This window comes from Pteropus medius, unplaced genomic scaffold, assembly GCF_902729225.1.
Source record: "Pteropus medius unplaced genomic scaffold, Ma_sr-lr_union100, whole genome shotgun sequence".
NCBI lineage: Eukaryota > Metazoa > Chordata > Mammalia > Chiroptera > Pteropodidae > Pteropus > Pteropus medius.
The window spans coordinates 843,225-860,011 of record NW_024344432.1 but is presented as its reverse complement, the minus strand read 5'-3'; the positions used below and the strand labels follow the sequence as shown (position 1 = coordinate 860,011).

General features: G+C 52.6%; 1 protein-coding gene across 1 annotated transcript in view; it reads right to left on the bottom strand.

Moving 5' to 3' along the window:
• ARX (aristaless related homeobox) overlaps window positions 1-8,548 on the bottom strand; it is an 11,275-nt gene extending 2,727 nt beyond the window's left edge. The window contains exons 1-4 of the mRNA XM_039872469.1: window positions 8,353-8,548; window positions 5,758-6,640; window positions 3,069-3,114; window positions 5-329 (exon numbers count right to left, since the gene is read on the bottom strand). Of these exons, the coding sequence (XP_039728403.1) occupies window positions 5-329; window positions 3,069-3,114; window positions 5,758-6,640; window positions 8,353-8,548 (1,450 nt within the window). The remainder of the gene's footprint in view (window positions 1-4; window positions 330-3,068; window positions 3,115-5,757; window positions 6,641-8,352) is intronic.
• Window positions 8,549-16,787: the final 8,239 nt, after the last annotated feature.

The window sequence follows — 16,787 nt, the reverse complement described above, 5'->3', positions numbered from 1 at the left end:
CTGCCGAATGCAGGGCTGATGAAGGCCGGGTGCCGGAACACGGCGGCTCCGAGGAAAGTGCTCAGGCCCAGCGGCGCCCCGCTGGGAGGCAGGCTGGCCGAGCCGGGAGGCGGAGGTAGGCTCGGGAAGGCGGCGGCAGCGGCGGCGGCAGCTGCCGTCCAGGCCGAGTCGAGTGCGGGGTGGTGCGGGGGGAAGGGGCTGGCGTCCAGGTAGGGGCTGAGCGGGTGGGTGGCCGACAGCGGCCCGGGGAAGGGCAGCCCCGGAGGATGGGTCTGCGCGCCTGCCTTCTCCCGCTTGCGCCACTTCGCCCGACGGTTCTGGAACCAAACCTGCAAGGCAGAGATAGCCCCGGGGTCGGCGCGGGTCTTGGCCCCGCGGGTGCTCGGGGCGCGTCCCTGCCCGTCCCCCTCACTGCGGGCCCCGGCCTCCTTTCCACTGCGGCCTGCGCCCACCTCGGCCCTCTCTGGCCTCCGGTTGTTCAAGGACACCTCCGGGACCAAACTTAAAGCCAGTAGCAAACCCTTTCCAGTGGGTATTTCAACTAGCCTAGTTCTTATCAAGTTTAAGGAAATGGTTCGGTGTATTTAGAGATGGAGAAACCAAGGTTGAAATGTCTGCGCTGCCATTTGCTTGCTGTGCGTCTTTAGGCAGGTCACTTAAACCTCTCAATCTCAGTTTTCTAATCTGTAAAATGGGGGTAATAAACCTGTACTCATAAGTCTCTTCTGAGGAAGGAGTAAAATAAGGCAGGTGGAAACTCCTATTCAGCTTTTTGCTGCACATCAGCTACTTTCCCCTGCTTCGCTAGTTTACCCAAGAGCTGGCAAAATCCCTGCTCTGTATTTAAAAGGGAATGGGGAGGCGGTTCATTTATTCTTTCCAAAAACATTTATCGAACACCTAGAGCACTAGGCTGGGTTCTGGGGTTTGGGAGGGAGGGAAGCAATGCCAACCGCAATTTCTGAACAAGCATACGTTTTAAGGGTCTGTTCCTCATGAAATAAAATACCGGGCACGCAGCCTGCTATCTGCAGGGGCTCCATGGTGGGCCCAGTCCTGCCCAGGAAGACACTGACTGTGTACACCAGGTATGCAGCAGTGACCTGGATATATAGAAATCAGAGTGCAGGATACCTGTCAACTTTCCATATCTTCAGAGCTAACAGGTCCTTTATTTCTTTGGGGGATGTGGTTTAAATAGGTTATTTAAATAAGATAGTTCTAGGCTTGGGGGAGGTTTTCAGCACAAGGTATCTTCCTAATTGTTAATAGAAAGCAGTTTTAGTAGAGACCTTTACCTGAAATGTGGCAGCTACCATAGTCTAAAAATAACTCCCAGGAGCATGAAATTATTTTATGTGACCTGCTCATCACACCCACGGCTAAGATATGCTCCTTCTCCCCTGAAGGCATTAATATTTTTAGGGCTGGGTTTATGCCTGCACACAAGTCTAAAAATTAAGAATGAACTCCAGGGCTATACAGAGTTATATTAAAATATAATGTAAATGATCCCAGAGGAATATGTTTTAAAAATGTTTTAAAGACATCCATGTCTTTCCAATATACACACTGGGGGCTGTCATTACTAGCACTAGTATCTAAGCTTGGCTTGACTTCTAGACAGCCACGCTGGGCAAGAAAAATGGAGAATCCAAATCAGTTGATTACTTAAAATTCTGCTGTAAAGGGAGCCATCCATAACATTCCACAGCCCTCAAATAATCTATTTGTGAACTGCAGAAACACTCTGGTGTGGAAATCCGGAGGCTTGAAAAAGTAAGACTAGATGGGACCAGGCTGGGTGGGCAGCTTTTGTGTATCCAAATCTGTCTAGACGAGAATATCCGCCACTCCTGGAGGTCAGTGAAAGGAGTAAGGGAGGGGGACAGTGCGGGCAGAATGCCTTTAAAGAACGTGGAAACCTTTTTACAGATGGATCGTCTCTCTGGCTCAACTGCAATTATCAAGATGTCCCCCTGCAATTCCTCATTATTGAATTAATACCTCTGAGGCCCCCCAAAGGTAAACGAAAGGACTCTAATAATTCATATTCACTTAATTACATCTTCTCCAGTGAATACAGAGAGAGGAGAAGGGGAGGGGGCGTTCTCCTTTTTTTTTTTTAAAGTTATTTAACTTTCCCACGACTCGTTCCCCTGAGCTGAAAATACGGAGTTGCTGTCACATCTCTGTTTGACAATGGAGAAATGTGTCAACAGAAAGGAGGGGACAGGCCTCATCATTAGCCCTCTAATGCAAAAAGCTGTTGTGTATTAAATGAGCCATATGGAATTTATTGTGCTTTATCAGCGCTTGATTTTGACTGTAAAGTGATTCACTCAGCTCCTAACTCAGGGACATCTGTTTTCTGTTGGCCATCGGGGCTGCCCAGTGTTGATCGTCTCTTTGGTTATGAGGCCTAGGTTCGGAAATGCACTCTGGTATGGGGCTGCAAACACCTTTAATAGCATTGCACTCACTCCCTATTAGATCAATGTGGGCTCATTGCTATAAAAAATGGGAAATCAAATAGCATTAGCCAGCTCCTTGTGCGGGCGGAGGGGAAATCAAACAGCATTTTGCCTTCAAATGGCCCTGTTTGTTCTAGCACTAAGTGGGCTTTTATGAAGCCCGATTGGAGACTTAATCGCAGCCAAATACCTGCTTGGAGCTGAGCGGATTTGTCTAACAACCAAATCCATGCTCCATCCCATTATTTCAATCAGAAGAAGTCAGTCCGAGGATTGGTTCCTACGGGGCTGGGGGCGGGGGGCGGGGGGTGCTCAGGGTGCTCCTGAGACTTAAGTCTCGGGGACCCTAAAACCCCTCTTCGATCGGATCCTGTCTTCTGGCTCCCAAACTGAAACCTTTCCCTCCACTCTCCTAGGTCTTCATATTTTAATATCTTTTTGTGTCTGAATGTCTGAGTCTATTTTTCTGATTCTGCTTCTTTTCTTTTAATAGAGGGGGTCTCCACTGCCCCCCAATCCATCGACCCACCTCTCTCCCGCTCTCCCTCCCCAGCCTGCCTTCCTCACTTCCTCCCTCTCTGTGGCGCAGCTCACCTGGACTCGGGCCTCAGTCAAGTCCAGTCTCATGGCCAGTTCCTCCCTATAAAAAAGCAACACACAGACAGGAGGTCACTGCAGGCTCCAGCACCCCCTCTCAGCCTCCTTCCCCTTGCTGGCAGGCCTCCTCTGTTAGGGTCTCCCCTGGCTGCCTGCCCTCACCCCCGAACACTTGGATTTCGCCATCCCTTCACCATTGGAGTGCCTTCTATTTGAGAGCATAAAAATGCAACGCATTGCTAGGTATAGGACATTATATATTATATTGTATCATATTATATTCAAGAGTGAGAGGGGTGGCTTCTTGAGTCTATGTCTATAAAACTGGGCACTCGGATTCTTTCTCACTCTTTCTTAAGCCAGAGTTAGAGAAGAAACACGCGCATTGCTTATACCCTGTTTTGTCTTAATAGTAAGTAGGAGAACTCAGCACTCGATTAAAAATAATGTTTTTGCCCTCTTGGTTTCTTTCTGCCTTCTTCAAAATCTCTCTCTCTCTCTCTCTCTCTCTCTCTCTCTCTCTCTCTCTCTCTCTCTCTCTCTCTCTCTCCTTTATTGTGTGTGTGCGTGTGTGTGTGTGTGTGTGCGTGTGCCTTTCCTCTCCACCCCATCTCCCTCTCCCCCGCGTTCCTCCCTCCCCTCCCCCAGGTCATGCTCCCCATTACCCTCTGGAGATATGTTAAGCTTGTTAAGAGTTCAGTGGGGTAATTTTTCGATTAAACAAAATTCTGCGCACCTCCTGACTCCAGTGCCCACTACAAACCCTGCCCATCTCAGGGGAAGTCAATTTAACTGAAACCCTACCCCGTCATTGCAGTTATTACTGCGACAATTAAGGCAAATAGGAAACCATTAAGATGCTGTAAAACGGCTTACGACCTGTTTACCGAAAATATGAGAGCGCTGAGAATAATTGGCTCGCTGCTCACTAATATGAAAGAGCTGGGACTGCCCCAGCCTGGGACCCGGGTATGCACTGTTGGCAGGCCCCCCAGTCCACACCAGAAACTTCAGGACCGGGAGAAAACCGGTTCCCTAACTGCTTTCCGTTGCCCCCTGCTTCAGAGAGCTGGCTCCGGGGTAGGAGTCAAGGGGCTCTAACTAACTCCTGGGTCCAAAAGAGGTGGGCATGGGGCGAAGAGAAGCTGCCCCTCTTCACATATTTTGGTTCCCCCTGGAGATGCTAAAAAAGGGCAGACCTGGATGCCAACTGACACCACATTATTTTCTTCCTTTGAAATACACATGTGTGATGAGAGCAGAGCGCCTGTAGGCTAGTTAGCTATTTGACAGCACACACCGATTTGTAATCTTTTGCTTTTTTAAAAGGCTATGAAGGGCCCGGATGACACAGGGGAGGACCAAGTTTAGCTTAAGGGATGACCAAGTTTAGTGCCTTTGCCCTGCATCCAACCCACTTTTTTCCTTTTTCTGGTTAGGAGAGAGTTTGGTACTTAATTGCCAGAGCAACTGCACTTTAGAGTTGGCTTGGGCCTCCTGAGCCCTAACCAGCGATTTCTCCTTCTGTTCAAAGGAACAGGCAGCTTTCTGCTTCTAAAATGCACATTGAAAAGCTGCACACGTCTCCTGCGAAGCTTGACAAACCCCGCGCCAGGCGGACACCCATCCCTTCTCCCTCCCCACTGGGAGCAGTTTGCCCTAACTCTGGCTCCAGCGCCTGAGCCAAGACCTTGGCCTTGGGTGGGAGAGGAAGGCCCCCCAGCCAGGATGGTGCCCCAGGTCGAATGAATTAATGCAGCCCAAGGGCCCAGTCATCTCACAGGCACATTCCTCCCCCCAGCAAAAACAAAAACAATAACTTCGGGTGAGGTCGAAATGGAACGTAACCATGCGGAATATCCGGGTTGGCCACCCATTCCCCCCAAAAGACATTCCCTCAGCTGTTACGTGTACGTCCTGCCAGGCTCCCAGCAATCATTGCCCACCCCTGTAAACCCGTGTGCATTAAACGAACGCTGGGTTTAATAGCGGGGTTGGGGGAGAGGAAAGCGATGAGAGGGGAAGATTCTGGCTGGTGCCTTCAGGTGCACAGGTACTAAATACTGCCCAGTTCCGACTTCCTTAGATTATTTCAGGAGTCCTCAAGCGGCAGAACTTGGCTCTTTTTAAAGGCCTTCTCCGCAGGCACGGGCTCCAGCTTCCCTTCAAATAGCGTTAACTGATACCCACCAGGCTCCTGTGGCATCAGGCGGGGGTGGCGAGCACCCCACACAGCGGCCAAAAATAGCCCCTGCTTAGCTGTGGCCGCGAGGGCAGGCAGCGCTTCCTGCCCCTCGCCCTGAACCTGGCCTGGACCAGGGCGCCCGGAGCCCTGCGGGTATGCGCCGGAGTGCGCGCGTCTACAGGGTGGCAATCGCGCGCCCTGTGGGGACCGTTTCTTTTTCTCCGTAAAACTTGTACTTTGAAAAAAATGAAACTTGAGAGACCTTGGGAAGGAAAGAAATCATCTCAGTCTAAACTTAAAGCCCGGAGGAGGGGTGGGGGAGACGAAGTGGATGGGTAGTTTGCGGCGAGCAGAGAGGTAGGTGCGTTGGGAGGGTCCCCCCGGGTAGAGTCCAGGAGCGAAGTCTCTTCCCCGAGCCCCGGGCCCAGCCCGCCCGCCTTCCCTCTCTGGGGCCTGCTTGCGACCTCCAGCCGCTGCCGCCGGTCCGCCCCGCGCGCGTACCTGGTGAAGACGTCCGGGTAGTGCGTCTTCTGGAAGGCCCGCTCCAGTTCCTCCAGCTGGTAGCTGGTGAACGTGGTGCGGTAGCGCCGCTGTTTGCGCTTCAGCAACCCCTCCTCTGAGTCGCTGCCCGCAGACAGGCACACGCTGTCCTCGCCATCCTTGCCCTCAGCGTCCTCTGGGTGCAGCAGCAGCTCCTCCTTGGGCGACAGCTCTCCGCCCTCGGAGGCCACGGCGGCGGCGGCGGCGGCGGCGGCAGCGGCCACCGCGCCGGTGGCAGCCACGGCGCAGCGCCGGGGCTCCTTGAGCAGCGCGCGGGCGTCGTCCTCCAGCAGCTCCTCCTCGTCGTCTTCCAGCAGCTCCTCTTCCTCATCCTCCTCCTCTTCGTCCTCCAGCAGCTCCTCCTCGTCCTCCTCGGCGCCCGTGCCGCCACCGGCAGCTGGGGCACCACCGGGGCCGCCGGCCGCGCCGAGGCGCTCGTCCGGGTGCGCGGCGCCCCCCGGGCTGCCCAGCTCGTCCAGCGCGGGAGGTGGCGGCACGAAGGGCGCCCCGTTCTCGCGGTACGACTTGCTTCGGCTGATGCTCACCTGCGGCGCCTGGCTGATCTTGAGTGTGTCCCAGGCCGCCGCCGCGGCAGCCGCGGCGGCCACAGCGGCCCCCGCGCCGTCTGGCCGCTCACCCGGCCGCGCGGTTGGCGGCGGCGGCGGAGGGGCCTCCCCCCGCGGACCCGCCGTGGCCGTGGCCGCCGCCGCCGCCGCCGCCGCCGCTGCAGCTGCCGCCGCGGCACCCTGGAGGAGGCGGCCCCCACCCGGGCCGTACAGGCGCCGCAGCTTTGGCGGCAGGTGCAGCTCAGCCTCGAACTGGGCGCTGCTGCCCTTGGGGGAGCCTGCGGGCAAGGGAGAACGATCAGCGCTCCGGCCAGCCAGGCGTCTTAGGCAGAGCCGTGTCCTGGGCCGGCTTGCCACTGTCCTCTCGGCGCCTGGGCCCCGCCGCGCACGGCCCCCGCGCGACACCAGACTTCAACCTCTTCTGCTCCTTCCGCACTTTTCTAGCTTTTCCTTGTTCTTTACATCTTTCTCTCCCACCCGCTTTGTCTTGTTTTCCTCATTTTCTCCTTCTCTCCTCTCCGTCCCTCCCTTCTTTCCTTTTCCTCTCCTGCTCTTCTCTTTATTTCCTTTCTTCCACCTTTACCTCTTTCAATTCCATCCTTTCGTTTCTCTTTCGCTTTTTCTTTCTCTCCCAGTCGCTGTCTTTCTTTCCTCCGCTTTCCTCTCACTTTTCCTTCCTTCCTCTTTTTGCGCGCTTTCCCCACACCCTCCCCTTCTTCCTTCCTTTATTTCTTTCTTATTCTTTCCCCTTGCCCTCTCTCCCACGTTTTTCCCCTTTCCATTTCAGGGCAGGGGAGAATCTAAAGACATTCGACAACTTTTTTTAAAAAAATGACCAGCCCCCTGAAAAACTTCGCGAATGACCTCTGTCCGCGGTTCTGCCATGCTGGCCCAGGCTAGCGAGAAGGGCGACCCCCGGGGGTGGGGGGGAGCGGCCCACTGGCCCTGAGCGTGGGTCGCACCCCAACAGCCAGCAGCCTGAGAGGGCGGGGGCTCCTTGCCCAAAAAGAAAATGAAAAATCGTCCTCGCGAAAATGGGCTCGGAAGGGCCTGAGTAGGGGCAGAGGGGATGCAACAGGCACAGGCCGCTCCTTCCCTTCGAGGAAGTGCCTGGCACAGGTGCCACTGCAGGCTAAAAAAAGAAAAGGAAAAAGTCAGTTTTATTTTAAATGGCCCCGTGTCAGCCGTCCACTCTTGTCTTCCAATTGCCTCTGCGGCTGGACCGCTGGTTTTCGGATTTTAAAAGAAATCAACAATTCTTTAGCTGCGACACCTCTGCAGCCAGTTCAAGGCGAAACTTAAACATAGCAGGTTCGGGCAAAACAACAGTTGTTCTGGAATTTTTAATTTTAGGAAAAAAAGAAAACCTTTTAAACATCTTGACTCTATTCTTAAAAAATAACATAGCAGAGAAAAAAATAGCACCCAGAAGCCGCACACTTCATACATTTCAAATACAATAAGCAGCATTTGGGGAATCAGAGGAAGATGTTTTTTGCAAAGGTTGCGTTTAAAAGGATACAAGTAATCTGCAATTTCAAAAAAAGCAAACCACCGCGTTTAAAGAAATCTTCCGAAGAGGACAGGCCAAGGCTTACTCTGCCTGGACACCCCCACTCACAGCTTTTGGGGTTCTTATCTGCACCAAGTTGTTACAAGGGTCCACCAGCACTCGCTGTTTCTGACCTGTCGCCCCTCTTCAGAGCACCCCCAAGGCCACCAAAGGGGGCATTTAAATGACCCAAACACCAACAGCAAGAACCTAAGGGGCCCTGATGCGAAGCTTGGCCTCTGCTTTTTCTGGAAGCAGAGAGGGAGGGAGAGACAGCCCCGAGCGAGGTGTTTATCGCTCTTTGAGGCACCAGGCCTCAGAGTTCCCTCTCTTTCTTCTGTCTCCAGCTTGACAACCCCAGGCCCCTGGCCCCGGATCATCTAACATCCAAATTAGTGCCCAGAGCCCTATGCAGGTGTCTGGCGGGCGCAGCCTTACCTTGCAAGGCCTTTTCCTGGTCGGCGCGGCTGGCCAGCGGGGCGGGCAAGCTTTGCGCAGCTCCTAGCAGCCGCATTTTGCAAGGGCTTCTCCGGCCCAGGATGCTGTCGATGCAGTAGGAGGAGAGCAAAGTTGGAGATTTACTTTTGCACTCGGGCCTCTCCGAGCAGCCCTCCTCCTGATACTGATTGCTCATGGCTATAGGGCTTTTTCCCTGGGCACAGAGAGCGAGCAGCTAGCTGCCTCTCCTGGCGGGTGAGATGGATGTGTGTGTGTGTGTGTGTGTGTAAAAAGGTGTGTGTGTGTGTGTGTGTGTGTGTGTGTTGGGGGTTAGTTAGATGGCTTATAATAGATATTATTTCGATCTCTGTGCCTCTCTGCCTTCCTCGGTTGCTGGCTGCCGGCTCCCGCCCTGCCCGCGGCCAGAGCTCGCCCTCTCCGCGCTCAGGACAAGCAGTAACAAGTGTAGTGAGCAGCGGGCGCGGAGCTCTGGAGTCTCTCTCCTCCACGTGCTGAGAGGCGCCCTTTGATTGGCTCTCGCCAGAGGCCGGGCTGGGCCGGGCCGTGGGCTCAGCGCAAAGCCTGGACTGGATTCCGGAAAGGCCGGCGCAGGGAGGAGTGCGGGCAGTGGGCACCACCGCGAGCCAATTTTCTTTTTCTTTTTCTTTTCTTTTCTTTTTTTTTATTATAGCCAACAACTTTCTAAGTTTTCCATCCTGCTCCTGCAGCTCCTCCTTTAACCCTTTAGCGCTGGCCGAAGCTCTAACTTACTCGGATGTCAGGCCTGTGGGTACCACTTGGGAGACTTGCGCCCCTTCCACTCACTGGAGGTCCTCGCTCCCTGGTGGTGAGACCTTGAGACTCGAGTTCAGATGGACTTGGCACTTTTCAAAGCCAGTATTGCGCTCCCAGGACAGCGCCTTGACCTCGGTGGCATGTAGTCGCTGTCCTCTTTAGGCCGGACGGGCCTCCGAGGTGCCAGGGCGACGGCCGCAAGAAAATATCTCTCATTAGGACGTTCAGTTTTCTCTTGTGGCCCAATGCCTTGAGCTAGCTGTCGGTCTTCACCCTGAGCCCGGCGGTTGCTCTCTTGTTAGTAGCGTCCCCGAACCTCTGTCATCTCCTTTGTCATTGAAAAAAAAAAGTCCCTTTAAAGACAAATTCTGCGAGAGGCGCGCGGCCTTAAACTACAGGACGGAAAGACACAGGCAAGTGTCGGCTGCGAGGCAGGGAAGCTGGGGACGGGTTTGGAAGTCTCCCCCTTCTCCCTGAACTCGCTTCCCTCTTGGCCCTCAACAAGTTCGCCACGGTTAGGCTAACGCCCAGAGGCTGGACACTCTCAAATCGCGTGCTGGGAGCGGAACATGCCGTGGGTGGGGATGGGGGGAGCGCTCCAGGGTAGGAGGGACCTAGGTTCGCTTCAACCAAATCTAAGCGCCTAAAATTCAGAATTCTCATGGCCTGGTTCCCATAGGTGAGAGAGTGAGCCTGAGGGAGAGCGCGTTTCTTCCCAAGCAGCTTCCTGAGCGTCCAGCGCTGAGAACCAAGACCCAACTTGAACCGAAGTTGGGCCCAGCCCGGGAGGATCCCCTCCTGGCCTGGGTGCACGGCCCAAGGGACAGCCAGGATCACCGACGCTGGTAGGGTGGGGGCGAGGGTGGTGGGTGGGAGATGGGCCAGGAAGGGGGAATCCACGCCGGGTTTTCCCCTCTCAACCCCTTCAATGTGTCAAAGAGAAAAGCATTTTACAAAGGATTATACTTGAATCACTTACAGTCGGTATTTTAAAATACAGGGATGCATAACTGGGATTTTTTTCAGCCACAAACATCTGCATAACTCTTGGATGCTGGTGGGTGGGTGGCAGACAGAGCGGGCTGGCTTGGCAGGAGCATTCAAGACAACTTGAGTGGGATGAAGGGTTGGGAACAGGCACACTAATAATGTTAATACCAATGCTGATATTCTACTATTGAAGGCAAGCGGGAAAGGATGTCTCTCTCTGTCCTGCTCTGTCTCTCTCGCTGTCTCTGTCTCTGGATTTTAGTTTGATTTTCACCACTTTTCCCCACCCTTGGATGATGGGGATGGGGGGCGGAGGAGAACCTCAACTGTCTCTGACATTTGCTTTTCTTTTAAGCCCTCTCTGCTGTTACAGGGTACCTGGGATCTTCTGCCTTTCCTGCATTCTTCCTTTTCCATCCTCACCCACAGTTTGGTGTTTTTATACTGTCCTGGTCAGCTTTAAGCTAACCTTCTGCGCGCTGATTCCCTCCCCCTTCCCTCCCGGGACCCAGAGAGCCCGCCCTTGGCGTGCGGATCTCAGCACAGCCGAGAGGCATAAAGACGCAGCCGTCTCTCCAGAGCCTCCAGCCGCGGACCCTCACGGGCGTCCCTGCGGCTGGTCGCTGGGAGAGACACAGGCACCTTTACCTCCCTGGCGGGCCCCGCGTCGGAAATCTACAAGACCCGGCTGCCCGGTGGCTCCATCACTTCAGAGTCGGCTCCGCACACGCAGGGAGTGGGCTGAAACTGAGTCCAAAAAAGATCCTGTGAAATAGAGACACGAATCGTTTCTGAGAACCTAGCGGGGTTTCAACTCTCTCTGTGGAAGATTTCTTTGCTTCCATCCTCCTCCTCCCTGCAGCTGTTCTCCTTTTCAAAAAAAAAACCAGAAGTCGGACTTTCTGCTGGGGTGTATTCTAATTTTAATCATCCACTGTAAAAGGGGAGGTTAACATAGAATTTCAGATTCTAACTTAATGACCCCTGGAATTAAATCTAATTCTATTAATGGCATATAATAATGTGTTTCTTTGGGAAACCTGTGTGAAAACATTAGCTTTGTTTGTTATTTTGTTTATTTTTGGTATTTTCTAATCAATCTTCCCAAGTGAGGATGCTATTCGAAACGTAGGTCCCTTCACTTCAGGGAGAAGGGCCTGACCCAGCTCACTTTACATCCAGCAGCCGTAAAACGATCTTTGTCACAATTCAATACCCAACTTCAAAATCTACAGCTGACTCTGCTATTCCTGAAAGATTAAATTACAAATAAAAACTGAAAACTTTTCTGACATACCCACAGAGAGACAGAATCTGCTGGCATCTCCACAGTGTCTAATCAGAATATGGGTTTAAGATGTCTGTGTGTTATCCTGTATGTTATTTTAGAAAACAAATGATGCCTCTAATATTTAGGAAGAATTTGATTGATTTGTAGGTAGACTTTTGAGAATTGGGCTATAAGACTGTACGAAAGAACTTTTAGTTTAGCTAACTTAATATTTACTCTCTCAGCAAAATGACACTTCACTTTCTTTTCACCTCACTTTCTTCACTTTCTTCTACCCGCTAATCAAAAGTAATTTCATATGAGCGATGCTATTATTCACGTTTGTACTTGATTATTCGCAACTCCTGGCTCCTCTAGTCTTTGGGGGTCTGTAACTGCTGGTTTTCTTTTCCTGAGCTGCCTGGAAAACAATGGTTGGCAGTTCATCTGCTCTAAAAATCAATCACTAAAATAAAAATGACAATTATGGCTGGAAGTGAGGGTCAGAAGTGTTTAAAACTGTTGTTTGTGGCAAAAAAATGAGGCTTGTCCCCAGGACTGGAAATAATAATTACCTAGAAGAGGCAAATGGAAGAAACTCCTTTCTTTTCTGTGGCGAGAGCTAATTCTACATTGTAGTTTCAAAATTGTATTTGCGAGAAATACTGGATAAGGGGGTGGCAGTTAGATGTCATTATACAGGGGAAAATGTTTGGAGAAGAGTTAACCTTGCACACTTTTCATTTGAGATGTTTTAATTTATTGTACAATAGACACATAGATAAATAAAGCTGTAATGGGCTTCCAGCCACACCGGACAGCTCAGGTCCCCTTAAATTATGTTCAACCTCTTCAAAACATATATTTAAACAATAGAAATAAACTTCATTGGAGTCTGGCGACCAATTTGGAAGCCATTGGAAGGGAAGACAATAAGTCCTGATTACACTGGAGGATTCTCTGTGATGTGATATCCCCTTTGCCAAGTCATTTTGCTGTTTTATTTATTTAATTTCTTTTTTTTTAAACAAACTTTCATTCATTTATGGTCTTTCCGCAACCTGCTAATTTAACACTGGAGCGCGTTACTGCAGTGTTAGGAGGAGAGAAAGAGGGAGAGAAAACAACAATACTGCAATGATCCAAATGATACAGTAGAATTATAGCAATTATAGTTCTACTTGTGGAAGAAAACCTTGCTGAGATCAGGCAAACAAACTGAAGCCTTGTGAGGATAACAAGCGTCGGGATTGACAGCCGGTGCTGGGAAGAACCGGAGGGCACAAACAGAAATATTTGCCTCCCCCCACCCGCCCTTAACTCCAACCAGTCGAGGTTAACCTCCTCAAATGCCGCTTTCAGAGTCTTATCCACTTCAGGGTATGCATTTTATGCACCAACCGAGGTCTGTCCTCCTGGAAGTCTGGTAATGGGAGGAAATGTAACATAATCCGCTTGCCTAGCACTTGCCCCTCGCCTTCTCTGCCCCTGTTTGCCCTCCACTCCCTACCCCTGCCTCAGTTCTCTCCACGGCTGCTGGGATCTGTCTGTGGACAGTGTTTGTTTTGTTGATGTGTTTTCGAAGGAGCAGCCGCTGGTGGAAAGGTCCAAGGGGACTGATAACTTGGGTTTCCAGGGAAGACTCCTTGGCGATGCTAATCCTTCCCTCTTCGCTGTGTCGATCGCCTGAGCCATGGGTTCCACCATCAGGGCTAGGCTGGGGAGAGGTTTGTGGAGAAGCGACGCTTTCGGAAGCGTCCGGAGGACCACAGCCGAGCCCTCAAGGTATGGACCTGTGCGTGTGATTACTGCGTTAGGACAACTCTCTTTATCTGCCAACTTCGCCACTTTCGGTGACCCGTCAGCAGCCAGGAAAGGACTGTGGAGGAGCGAGAACTAGAGAGAAGACCGACACCCCCACCCCATCCATCCAGGAGGCCAACCGAGGCATTTTCAAGCCTTGCTGCCAGCACAAAGCCAGGCGACACAGTCTCAGCCTCACCTCTGCCCTCGAACGGGGGAGGGGATCCCCTCCCACGGGCGAGAAGCAAGAGGGTGGGCGCTCACCCAGAGTCCCTCGGCGGGAGCCCTCGTCTCCTGCCGCACCCATCGCCCAGGTTTCCAGCCCCGACAGGGAAACTTCTGGGAGCCCTGTAATCACCACCACCTGGCTGCTTCTTTCCAACGCCGGATGGCGGGAGCCTGGGTGCGTCCAGGGTCGAGCCGTCCCCCAGTGCAGCCCTTACTCTGTAGTTGCCGCTCCCGGGGACCCCGGACGTGGCGGGGGACACGGATTACACCTCGGGTCAGGAGCAGCGAGGGCCCCAGAGCTCGCGTCAGTGCGGAGGCCCTGCCGACCCTGGCTGTCCGCGCCCCAGCAGCTGAGCCCCCCTCTCGGCCTGGGCTCGGAGCCATGGCCAGAGCGCGCCCCCTAGCGGGGGCTCGGGGTGGGCCGGGCCCTCCCGCCGCAGCCTCCGGGGACTCAAGTTGGCAGATCCGAGGGATCCGGCAGGAATGAATGGGGGGAAGAACACAAAAGCCTTGGAAACATTTCCAAGTGTGCAATAAAAGACCCATCTGTACCTTTCTTCTCCAGCGCGTTCGTGGGTAATGTCCCCCCATGTGCGTGCGACGGGAGATAATTGCTGGGTGGATTCTTGCTGACGAACCTCAGAAAACACTGGCTGAGAAGTGGAATAATTGGGGGTGGGGTGGGGCAACAAGAGCCCTGAAGTCTGAATCCCTTGGTCTGAGGTGTTCGTGGGGGTCTGGCTGCCCGCACCCTCGGTCCCTAGCGAGGGGTCATCTTAAAGTAGCTACGCCGGTTATTTCTTTTATTTGAAATCAGTCTCTGCGGCACCCCCACATTCTGGCTCTCTGACGCCTCCCACCTTCTGACTCTGGGATTCTCCATTTTTTGACTTGATATCATCAAGTCGTCCCCACCTTCTGTCTCTGATTTCCTCACCTCTGACTTCACGGACCCCTCCCTGCTTTCTGCCCCACGTCCCTACAGCATTCGCATGAGGAAACCCTAGACCCCAAGATTCCGCCACTCTCCACTGCTCACAAATGACCGCTCCTTCTTGGTCTGGCCAGAAATGAAGAAGCAGGAAAAGAAGAGTCTTGTCCCCCACCCCTCTACCCCCACCCCCACCACCTTTTGACTTGTTTGATCTGGAAAGGTTGAGTTTTCCTGAAGCCTCTTAGGACCTCTGCTGAAAAAGTTACTGATAAATCCTTTACGAAGATGAAAAATTCTCAGTTCAAGTCGATCCATAACTTGTTAATTCTTTTGCTCTGAGTGTGTTCATCCTAACTTATCAATCAGAAAAACACCAATCGTGCTTCTCACGACCTGGAGTGTCTGCAATCTCTTGTCCTCAGCCCTGCAGGATTTTAAAGTCATATGAAGGCCACCAACACATTGATTAGGTAAGGCCTAGAAGGGAAGAGCCCCAAAATAGGAGCGATAGCTTTTTAGAGCCTCTGGTTTTCAGATGCGTCTCGCTAATTTGGGAAGCTCAACGAGGCTTTCCTTGCCCATAAAAGGCTGGTATTTTAGAGTGGGGGGACGATGGAAGCGTGGGTCCCATGGGAGGGAGGCGTGGCGTCCCCGGGTTTACTGAGTTGCATTGTGTTGAAGGGAAGAGGAAGATGCCGAGGCCGAACAGCGCCTGTTCCCTTCATCACAAAAATAACCCGTGGCAAAAAAAGTCTGCTGACTCAAGACACAGAGCCGGCTCTGGAATAGATACCATTAGAACCACGGTGCCTCTGGAATAAAGAGAGCTAATTTCCTGCCGCAAATCATTTACCCGATCAGAAAACACAAATAGCTGAACAGAAGGGGAAAAAATAGAGGAGGAGGACGAGGAAGAAAGGCCCTGGAATAAAAATAACTGCGCGAAAGGGCTTGCATTCCCCGCGCTGACAGGCGTCTCCTCCAAATCTGGGGCAGCTCCGTCCTCCCCTCCAAAGGCCCTCCTTCTGTCCCCCGACTTTCCAGCCCACCCAGGATCCGTTTCGAGGATACCCGGCATCTCGGGAGGAAGAGGGGAAGCTCCCAAGCTGAGAGGAGGAAGACGTGGCCGAGACCTGGGATCCTCACGGCCTAGGGGCCTCCTGGGACCTGGGAGGCTGGGCCTGCCGGACTTGGCCTCCCGGTCGAACCCAGCACCGCTGGCAGGGCCGTGTCCACAGGGCCACGCTCGGCTGGGGCGGCCTCGGTTTCCCCGTCGAGGGTGCTCGGGGCGCCTTGCAGCGGCCGCCTGGACGTTCCGCATCGTGTCGCCTCCAGGGTTTTGGGGGCTGGGAAAGCTGAGCCAGGACCGGGTCCCCTGTGACCCGGATGGTGCCGACGAATGGGGAGGAGTGACGGCAGGTCCGCGCTGGAAGCGGGACTAGGGTGCCAGCGAGAGGGCGGTGGCCTGCGGGGACAGCGACCAGCCCTGGAAAGTGCCCGCGGGAGCAGGTGCAGGCGGAGAGTCGAGGCAGACAAGGTGGGAGGAGGAGAGCAAATCTATCTGCTCAGATGCAAATGCGCCGCAAGGGAGCCTTGGCAGTTTTTCTTTGGGGATTAAATGAGAAGATCCCAAACAGATGATTTTGAGTGGAAAATGGTAGCTTTCTCATCACCGCTCGAAATTTTGTGCTGGGTATCTCTAAACATCACATTCTTTCCCCGCACTTCACACTTTGCTGGTCTTAGCACAGTTCCTGGCCCCGGGAGTAGCTTAGCACATCATTCCTGAAGCGGAGAATTGCGTTATGGCCGTGGGAGTGCAGAAGGTATTTTATTTGGGCAAATGGCAATTGATTTTTCATTCTCATAGGGGGGTGTGTGTGGGCGCTGATTGATCGTTCTCCCATCACCCCTTATTTATCCCGGCCTCATTCTTTTTCCTCAATTCCCCCTTCTCCGCCATCGAGGCCATTGCATTGTTTATTACTTGCCCAGCTTAAGGCTTGCGGGGGGTACTAAGAAATTAAAACCAATATATTTTGCTCAGAGAATCCCAAAAAGGCTGGAAAGAAAGAAGATTGAAACCCACAGTTCAAGTGAAATTTAGACTTAGGAGTGATTTTTACTTATTTCTTTTCATGGATAATAGAGAGTTGGCGTTATCTGTCACTGTATGTTCTCCCTAATAAATAGCTCCAAGACTATAATCTAACAGGTGTAAAATTTCCCTTTTCTGAGAAACGAAGAGACTACCAACACTATCTTTTAAGTAGTACAAATAGAAACTGTGGTCGTTGACAGTCTTCCACACTAAAGAATCGATTCCGAGCTTTCTTTCTTCCTTTCTTTCTAATGCAGGCCTAGCTTTGGGGGTATGGTGATGTGTACCCCATACAGAGGGTTGTAAATAAAGAT